The sequence below is a fragment of the Homarus americanus genome, unplaced genomic scaffold (genome assembly GCF_018991925.1).
Source record: "Homarus americanus isolate GMGI-L3 unplaced genomic scaffold, GMGI_Hamer_2.0 scaffold44782, whole genome shotgun sequence".
Taxonomy (NCBI): Eukaryota; Metazoa; Arthropoda; class Malacostraca; order Decapoda; family Nephropidae; genus Homarus; species Homarus americanus.
Genome location: NW_024715720.1, coordinates 1 through 9,196, shown reverse-complemented (window position 1 = coordinate 9,196; position 9,196 = coordinate 1). Strand labels below are relative to the sequence as shown.

The 9,196-nt window shown below is 63.5% G+C and overlaps 3 protein-coding genes across 3 annotated transcripts; 2 read left to right on the top strand and 1 right to left on the bottom strand.

Annotated features, from left to right (window-relative positions):
* Nucleotides 1–325: 325 nt before the first annotated feature.
* On the top strand, nucleotides 326–5,250 carry LOC121857941 (collagen alpha-1(III) chain-like; the record flags this gene model as incomplete). The annotated part of the gene is made up of 7 exons (XM_042354186.1): nucleotides 326–625; nucleotides 791–1,348; nucleotides 1,802–2,229; nucleotides 2,348–2,855; nucleotides 3,309–3,736; nucleotides 3,855–4,362; nucleotides 4,816–5,250. Coding segments are annotated over 7 exons (3,165 nt in total), but the record flags the coding sequence as incomplete, so codon positions are not given.
* Nucleotides 5,251–5,485: 235 nt separating this feature from the next.
* LOC121857940 (small nuclear ribonucleoprotein-associated protein B'-like) lies at nucleotides 5,486–6,025 on the bottom strand. The gene has a single exon (XM_042354185.1). The coding sequence runs from the start codon at nucleotides 6,023–6,025 to the stop codon at nucleotides 5,486–5,488; it is 540 nt and encodes a 179-aa protein (XP_042210119.1).
* A 257-nt stretch (nucleotides 6,026–6,282) lies between these two features.
* LOC121857939 (basic salivary proline-rich protein 2-like) lies at nucleotides 6,283–7,288 on the top strand. Its single transcript, XM_042354184.1, has 2 exons — nucleotides 6,283–6,326; nucleotides 6,802–7,288. The coding sequence occupies exons 1-2, from the start codon at nucleotides 6,283–6,285 to the stop codon at nucleotides 7,286–7,288; spliced, it is 531 nt and encodes a 176-aa protein (XP_042210118.1).
* Nucleotides 7,289–9,196: the final 1,908 nt, after the last annotated feature.

The following is a 9,196-nucleotide window of genomic DNA, read 5'->3' as shown; positions in this document are numbered from 1 at the left end:
GCTTCCTTGGTTGTGGTGTCGTACATATTGCGTATGAACAGCAATCCCTTACTTAACTGTGATTGGTGGACTAAAATGTAAATCCACCAAATAACAGCCAATAGGAGAACAGAGCAGTCAGTCAGCATAACACCCCAACTTATGTTTTCCTGTTCGATATTTATTCTCCTTCACATTGTTCATGAGGAAGATGATACTGGAAATGTTGTGGGCGGTGTATTTATTTAACGTCATATCTCCCATTGTTCTAAATAGTGCAGAACCAACTGCCCCAGGGGCCCTACGGGGTCAGCACTCCCTGGAGCCCTCCCATTTGCCCTAACAGGTGCGGCGCTCGCAGGGGCATTCCCAGGGGCAACAGCGCACCCAGCGGCCCTTCCACGGGCAGTGGCTTCCCCAAGGGCCCAATTTAGGGTTGCCGGCGCTCCCCGGGCCCCTCTCAGGGGCAACGGCGCCCCCAGGGGTCCCTGTTAGGGGCTGTGGTATCCTCAGGGCCTCTTCCAGAGGCTCTGGCGTCCCCAGGGCCCTCCTAGGGGCGGCGGCGCTCCCTGGGACATTCCCAAGAGCAGCGGGTCGTCTGGGGCTCTCCTTAGGGGTGGATATGCTCTCCTGGACCCTCTCAGGGGTAGCGACGCCCCAAGGGACCCATGACAGGGGCTGTGACGTCCCAAGCGGCCCTATTAAGGGCAATGGCGCCCAGGGGTCCTTCCAGGGGCGTGGATGCTCCCAAGGGAACTCCCAGATGCTGAGGTGGTACTAGGAGCCCTCACAAGGGTGGCGGCGCCTTTAGGAGCCCTACCACAGGAGGCGGGTTCTCCTTAGGGGTGGCGGCGATCCCAGGGACCCTGCCAGGGGCAGTGGCGCCCCCAATGTCCCACCATTGGCCGGCGAACCTGCAAGGACCCTCCCAGGGGTGGTGGTGGCCCCACGAGCCTTCCAGGGGCGACGATGCACCCGGGGGACTTACCAGGGACGGCATCACCCCCATGGGCCCTCTCTATGGGTGGCAACGTCCCTAGAGGCCCTTTTCAAGGCCGGCGGTGCCTCCAAAGACCCTCCCAAGGGCAGTCGTGACCCCAAGGGCCCTGCCAGGGGCGGCGACGCTCCCAGGAGCCCTGCCTGGGGCGGCATCGCCTGCAAGGGCACTTTCAGGGAAGGTGGAGCCCCAATAGGCCCTGCCAGAGGCTGTAGCACTCCCAAGGCCTCTTCCAGGGGCTGTGGCGCCCCCAGGTCTCTCTCAGGAGCAGCGGCGCCCTCAAGCGCCCTCCCAAAAGCGGCGGATCCCTTAGGGGCCCTACCATTAGCTGTGGCACCCCCAGGACCTCTTCCAGGAACTGTGGAGTCCCCCGTGCCCTCCCAAGGGCGGCGGCGCCCCCTGGGGCCCTCCCACGGTTGGTGGGGCTCCCAGGGGCCCTCCCAGAGGCGGCGGCGATCCCAGGGGCCCTATTAGAGGCGGCCCCTCGCAGGATCCCTTTTGCTTCCTTGGTTGTGGTGTCGTACATATTGCGTACGAACAGCAATCCCTTACTTAACTGTGATTGGTGGACTAAAATGTAAATCCACCAAATAACAGCCAATAGGAGAACAGAGCAGTCAGTCAGCACAACACCCCAACTTATGTTTTCCTGTTCGATATTTATTCTCCTTCACATTGTTCATGAGGAAGATGATACTGGAAATGTTGTGGGCGGTGTATTTATTTAACGTCATATCTCCCATTGTTCTAAATAGTGCAGAACCAACTGCCCCAGGGGCCCTACGGGGTCAGCACTCCCTGGAGCCCTCCCATTTGCCCTAACAGGTGCGGCGCTCGCAGGGGCATTCCCAGGGGCAACAGCGCACCCAGCGGCCCTTCCAGGGGCAGTGGCTTCCCCAAGGGCCCAACTTAGGGGTGCCGGCGCTCCCCGGGGCCCTCTCAGGGGCAACGGCGGCCACAGGTGTCCCTGTCAGGGGCTGTGGTATCCTCAGGGCCTATTCCAGAGGGTCTGGCGTCCGCAGGGTCCTCCTAGGCGCGGCGGCGCCCCGTGGGGCCCTCCCAAGGGCAGCAGGGCCCCTGGGGCTCTCCTTTGGGGTGGAGAAGCTCTCCTGGACCCTCTCAAGGGCAGCGACGCCCCAAGGGGCCCCTGACATGGGCTGTGACGTCTCAAGGGGCCCTATTAGGGCGATGGCGCCCCAGGAGTCTTCCAAGGGGCGTGGACGCTCCCAAGGGACCTCCCAGATGCTGAGGCGGTACTAGGAGCCCTCACAAGGGTGGCGGCGTCTTTAGGGGCCCTACCACGGGAGGCGGGTCCTCCTTAGGGGTGGCGGCAATCCCAGGGACCCTGCCAGGGGCAGTGGCCCCCCCCAGGGGCCATCCCACGGGTGGGGGCGCCCCCAAAGTCCCACCATTGGCCGGCGAACCTGCAAGGACCCTCCCAGGGGTGGTGGTGGCCCCACGAGCCTTCCAGGGGCGACGGCGCACCCGGGGGCCTTACCAGGGACGGCAGCACCCCCATGGGCCCTCTCTATGGGTGGCAACGTCCCTAGAGGCCCTTTTCAAGGCCGGCGGTGCCTCCAAAGACCCTCCCAAGGGCAGTCGTGACCCCAAGGGCCCTGCCAGGGGCGGCGACGCTCCCAGGAGCCCTGCCTGGGGCGGCATCGCCTGCAAGGGCACTTTCAGGGAAGGTGGAGCCCCAATAGGCCCTGCCAGAGGCTGTAGCACTCCCAAGGCCTCTTCCAGGGGCTGTGGCGCCCCCAGGTCTCTCTCAGGAGCAGCGGCGCCCTCAAGGGCCCTCCCAAAAGCGGCGGATCCCTTAGGGGCCCTACCATTAGCTGTGGCACCCCCAGGACCTCTTCCAGGAACTGTGGAGTCCCCCGTGCCCTCCCAAGGGCGGCGGCGCCCCCTGGGGCCCTCCCACGGTTGGTGGGGCTCCCAGGGGCCCTCCCAGAGGCGGCGGCGATCCCAGGGGCCCTATTAGAGGTGGCCCCTCGCAGGATCCCTTTTGCTTCCTTGGTTGTGGTGTCGTACATATTGCGTACGAACAGCAATCCCTTACTTAACTGTGATTGGTGGACTAAAATGTAAATCCACCAAATAACAGCCAATAGGAGAACAGAGCAGTCAGTCAGCATAACACCCCAACTTATGTTTTCCTGTTCGATATTTATTCTCCTTCACATTGTTCATGAGGAAGATGATACTGGAAATGTTGTGGGCGGTGTATTTATTTAACGTCATATCTCCCATTGTTCTAAATAGTGCAGAACCAACTGCCCCAGGGGCCCTACGGGGTCAGCACTCCCTGGAGCCCTCCCATTTGCCCTAACAGGTGCGGCGCTCGCAGGGGCATTCCCAGGGGCAACAGCGCACCCAGCGGCCCTTCCAGGGGCAGTGGCTTCCCCAAGGGCCCAACTTAGGGGTGCCGGCGCTCCCCGGGGCCCTCTCAGGGGCAACGGCGGCCACAGGTGTCCCTGTCAGGGGCTGTGGTATCCTCAGGGCCTATTCCAGAGGGTCTGGCGTCCGCAGGGTCCTCCTAGGCGCGGCGGCGCCCCGTGGGGCCCTCCCAAGGGCAGCAGGGCCCCTGGGGCTCTCCTTTGGGGTGGAGAAGCTCTCCTGGACCCTCTCAAGGGCAGCGACGCCCCAAGGGGCCCCTGACATGGGCTGTGACGTCTCAAGGGGCCCTATTAGGGCGATGGCGCCCCAGGAGTCTTCCAAGGGGCGTGGACGCTCCCAAGGGACCTCCCAGATGCTGAGGCGGTACTAGGAGCCCTCACAAGGGTGGCGGCGTCTTTAGGGGCCCTACCACGGGAGGCGGGTCCTCCTTAGGGGTGGCGGCAATCCCAGGGACCCTGCCAGGGGCAGTGGCCCCCCCCAGGGGCCATCCCACGGGTGGGGGCGCCCCCAAAGTCCCACCATTGGCCGGCGAACCTGCAAGGACCCTCCCAGGGGTGGTGGTGGCCCCACGAGCCTTCCAGGGGCGACGGCGCACCCGGGGGCCTTACCAGGGACGGCAGCACCCCCATGGGCCCTCTCTATGGGTGGCAACGTCCCTAGAGGCCCTTTTCAAGGCCGGCGGTGCCTCCAAAGACCCTCCCAAGGGCAGTCGTGACCCCAAGGGCCCTGCCAGGGGCGGCGACGCTCCCAGGAGCCCTGCCTGGGGCGGCATCGCCTGCAAGGGCACTTTCAGGGAAGGTGGAGCCCCAATAGGCCCTGCCAGAGGCTGTAGCACTCCCAAGGCCTCTTCCAGGGGCTGTGGCGCCCCCAGGTCTCTCTCAGGAGCAGCGGCGCCCTCAAGGGCCCTCCCAAAAGCGGCGGATCCCTTAGGGGCCCTACCATTAGCTGTGGCACCCCCAGGACCTCTTCCAGGAACTGTGGAGTCCCCCGTGCCCTCCCAAGGGCGGCGGCGCCCCCTGGGGCCCTCCCACGGTTGGTGGGGCTCCCAGGGGCCCTCCCAGAGGCGGCGGCGATCCCAGGGGCCCTATTAGAGGCGGCCCCTCGCAGGATCCCTTTTGCTTCCTTGGTTGTGGTGTCGTACATATTGCGTACGAACAGCAATCCCTTACTTAACTGTGATTGGTGGACTAAAATGTAAATCCACCAAATAACAGCCAATAGGAGAACAGAGCAGTCAGTCAGCATAACACCCCAACTTATGTTTTCCTGTTCGATATTTATTCTCCTTCACATTGTTCATGAGGAAGATGATACTGGAAATGTTGTGGGCGGTGTATTTATTTAACGTCATATCTCCCATTGTTCTAAATAGTGCAGAACCAACTGCCCCAGGGGCCCTACGGGGTCAGCACTCCCTGGAGCCCTCCCATTTGCCCTAACAGGTGCGGCGCTCGCAGGGGCATTCCCAGGGGCAACAGCGCACCCAGCGGCCCTTCCAGGGGCAGTGGCTTCCCCAAGGGCCCAACTTAGGGGTGCCGGCGCTCCCCGGGGCCCTCTCAGGGGCAACGGCGGCCACAGGTGTCCCTGTCAGGGGCTGTGGTATCCTCAGGGCCTATTCCAGAGGGTCTGGCGTCCGCAGGGTCCTCCTAGGCGCGGCGGCGCCCCGTGGGGCCCTCCCAAGGGCAGCAGGGCCCCTGGGGCTCTCCTTTGGGGTGGAGAAGCTCTCCTGGACCCTCTCAAGGGCAGCGACGCCCCAAGGGGCCCCTGACATGGGCTGTGACGTCTCAAGGGGCCCTATTAGGGCGATGGCGCCCCAGGAGTCTTCCAAGGGGCGTGGACGCTCCCAAGGGACCTCCCAGATGCTGAGGCGGTACTAGGAGCCCTCACAAGGGTGGCGGCGTCTTTAGGGGCCCTACCACGGGAGGCGGGTCCTCCTTAGGGGTGGCGGCAATCCCAGGGACCCTGCCAGGGGCAGTGGCCCCCCCCCAGGGGCCATCCCACGGGTGGGGGCGCCCCCAAAGTCCCACCATTGGCCGGCGAACCTGCAAGGACCCTCCCAGGGGTGGTGGTGGCCCCACGAGCCTTCCAGGGGCGACGGCGCACCCGGGCGCCTTACCAGGGACGGCAGCACCCCCATGGGCCCTCTCTATGGGTGGCAACGTCCCTAGAGGCCCTTTTCAAGGCCGGCGGTGCCACCAAAGACCCTCCCAAGGGCAGTCGTGACCCCAAGGGCCCTGCCAGGGGCGGCGACGCTCCCAGGAGCCCTGCCTGGGGCGGCATCGCCTGCAAGGGCACTTTCAGGGAAGGAGGAGCTCCAATAGGCCCTGCCAGAGGCTGTAGCACTCCCAAGGCCTCTTCCAGGGGCTGTGGCGCCCCCAGGTCTCTCTCAGGAGCAGCGGCGCCCTCAAGGGCCCTCCCAAAAGCGGCGGATCCCTTAGGGGCCCTACCATTAGCTGTGGCACCCCCCAGGACCTCTTCCAGGAACTGTGGAGTCCCCCGTGCCCTCCCAAGGGCGGCGGCGCCCCCTGGGGCCCTCCCACGGTTGGTGGGGCTCCCAGGGGCCCTCCCAGAGGCGGCGGCGATCCCAGGGGCCCTATTAGAGGCGGCCCCTCGCAGGATCCCTTTTGCTTCCTTGGTTGTGGTGTCGTACATATTGCATATATCCAGCAATTCATTACTTAACTATGATTGGTGGACTAAAATGTAAATCCACCAAATAACAGCCAATAGGAGAACAGAGCAGTCAGTCAGCACAACACCCCAACTTATGTTTTGCTGTTGGATATTTGTTCTCCTTTACATTGTTCTTGGTGCTAATATACTGGAAATGCGATGGGCAGTGTATTTATTTAACGTCATATCTCCCATTGTTCTGGGGCCAGTGCAGAACCAACTGCCCTAGGGACCCCATGGGGTCAGCACTCCCTGAGCTCTCCCATTTGCCCTGCAACAGGTGCGGCGCCGCAGGGGCATTCCCAGGGCAACAGCGTGACCCAGCGGCCCTTCCAGGCAGTGGCTTCCCCAAGGGCCCAACTTAGCTGGCGCCCCGGGCCCTCTCAGGCCAACAGCGGCCACAGGTGTCCCTGCCAGGGGCTGTGGCATACTCAGGGCCTAATTCCAGAGGGTCTGGCGTCCGCAGGGTCCTCCCATGCAAGGGCACAGTAGGCCCTGCCAAGGGCAGCAGGCCCCTGGGGGTTCTCCTTGGGGTGGGAGAAACTCTCCTGACCCTCTCAGCAGCGTGACGCCTGCGCCCCTGACATGGGCTGTGACGTCTCAAGGGGCCCTATTAGGGCGATGGCGCCCCAGGAGTCTTCCAAGGGGCGTGGACGCTCCCAAGGGACCTCCCAGATGCTGAGGCGGTACAAGGAGCCCTCACAAGGGTGGCGGCGTCTTTAGGAGCCCTACCACGGGAGGCGGGTACTCCTTAGGGGTGGCGGCAATCCCAGGGACCCTGCCAGGGGCAGTGGCCCCCCCCAGGGGCCATCCCACGGGTGGGGGCGCCCCCAAAGTCCCACCATTGGCCGGCGAACCTGCAAGGACCCTCCCAGGGGTGGTGGTGGCCCCACGAGCCTTCCAGGGGCGACGGCGCACCCGGGGCCTTACCAGGGACGGCAGCACCCCCATGGGCCCTCTCTATGGGTGGCAACGTCCCTAGAGGCCCTTTTCAAGGCCGGCGGTGCCTCCAAAGACCCTCCCAAGGGCAGTCGTGACCCCAAGGGCCCTACCAGGGTCGGCGACGCTCCCAAGAGCCCTGCCTGGGGCGGCATCGCCTGCAAGGGCACTTTCAGGGAAGGTGGAGCCCCAATAGGTCCTGCCAGAGGCTATAGCACTCCCAAGGCCTCTTCCAGGGGCTGTGGCGCCCCAGGTTCTCTCAGGAGCAGCGGCGCCCCCAAGGGCCCCTCCCAAAAGCGGTGATCCTTAGGGCCCTGGGCTCATTAGCTGTGGCAACTCCCCCAGGACCTCTTTCCAGGAACTGTGGAGTCCCCCCGCGTTCCCAAGACGGCGGCGCCCCTGGGGCTCCTCCCACGGTTGGTGGGGCTCCAGGGGCCTCCCAGGTGGCAGATCCTAGGGGCCCTATTAGAGGCGGCCCTCGCAGGATCCCTTTTGCTTCCTTATTGTGTGTCGCACATATTGGCGCATCAGCAATCCCTTACTTAACTGTGATTGGTGGACCAAAATGTAAATCCAATTAAATAACAGCCACAGGAGAACAGAGCAGTTTGCCAGCACAACACCCCCAACTTATGTTTTCCTGTTCGATATTTATTCTCCTTCACATTGTTCATGAGGAAAATGATACTGGAAATGTTGTGGGCGGTGTATTTATTTAACGTCATATCTCCCATTGTTCTAAATAGTGCAGAACCAACTGCCCCAGGGGCCCTACGGGGTCAGCGTTCCCTGGAGCCCTCCCATTTGCCCTAACAGGTGCGACGCTCGCAAGGGCATTCCCAGGGGCAACAGAGCACCCAGCGGCCCTTCCACGGGCAGTGGCTTCCCAAAGGGCCCAACTTAGGGTTGCCGGCGCTCCCCGGGCCACTCTCAGGGGCAACGGCGCCCCCAGGGGTCCCTGTCAGGGGCTGTGGTATCCTCAGGGCCTCTTCCAGAGGCTCTGGCGTCCCCAGGGCCCTCCTAGGGGCGGCGGCGCTCCCTGGGACATTCCCAAGAGCAGCGGGTCGTCTGGGGCTCTCCTTAGAGGTGGATATGCTCTCCTGGACCCTCTCAGGGGCAGCGACGCCCCAAGGGACCCATGACATGGGCTGTGACGTCCCAAGCGGCCCTATTAAGGGCAATGGCGCCCAGGGGTCCTTCCAGGGGCGTGGACGCTCCCAAGGGACCTCCCAGATGCTGAGGTGGTACTAGGAGCCCTCACAAGGGTGGCGGCGCCTTTAGGAGCCCTACCACAGGAGGCGGGTTCTCCTTAGGGGTGGCGGCGATCCCAGGGACCCTGCCAGGGGCAGTGGCGCCCCCAATGTCCCACCATTGGCCGGCGAACCTGCAAGGACCCTCCCAGGGGTGGTGGTGGCCCCACGAGCCTTCCAGGGGCGACGGCGCACCCGGGGGCCTTACCAGGGACGGCAGCACCCCCATGGGCCCTCTCTATGGGTGGCAACGTCCCTAGAGGGCCCTTTTCAAGGCCGGCGGTGCCTCCAAAGACCCTCTCAAGGGCAGTCGTGACCCCAAGGGCCCTGCCAGGGGCGGCGACGCTCCCAGGAGCCCTGCCTGGGGCGGCATCGCCTGCAAGGGCACTTTCAGGGAAGGTGGAGCCCCAATAGGCCCTACCAGAGGCTGTAGCACTCCCAAGGCCTCTTCCAGGGGCTGTGGCGCCCCCAGGTCTCTTTCAGGAGCAGCGGCGCCCTCAAGGGCCCTCCCAAAAGCGGCGGATCCCTTAGGGGCCCTACCATTAGCTGTGGCACCCCCAGGACCTCTTCCAGGAACTGTGGAGTCCCCCGTGCCCTCCCAAGGGCGGCGGCGCCCCCTGGGGCCCTCCCACGGTTGGTGGGGCTCCCAGGGGCCCTCCCAGAGGCAGCGGCGATCCCAGGGGCCCTATTAGAGGCGGCCCCTCGCAGGATCCCTTTTGCTTCCTTGGTTGTGGTGTCGTACATATTGCGTACGAACAGCAATCCCTTACTTAACTGTGATTGGTGGACTAAAATATAAATCCACCAAATTACAGCCAATAGGAGAACAGAGCAGTCAGTCAGCACAACACCCCAACTTATGTTTTCCTGTTGGATATGTATTCTCCTTTACATTGTTCATGATCTGGAGATACTGGAAATGCTATGGGCGGTGTATTTATTTAACGCCATATCTCCCATT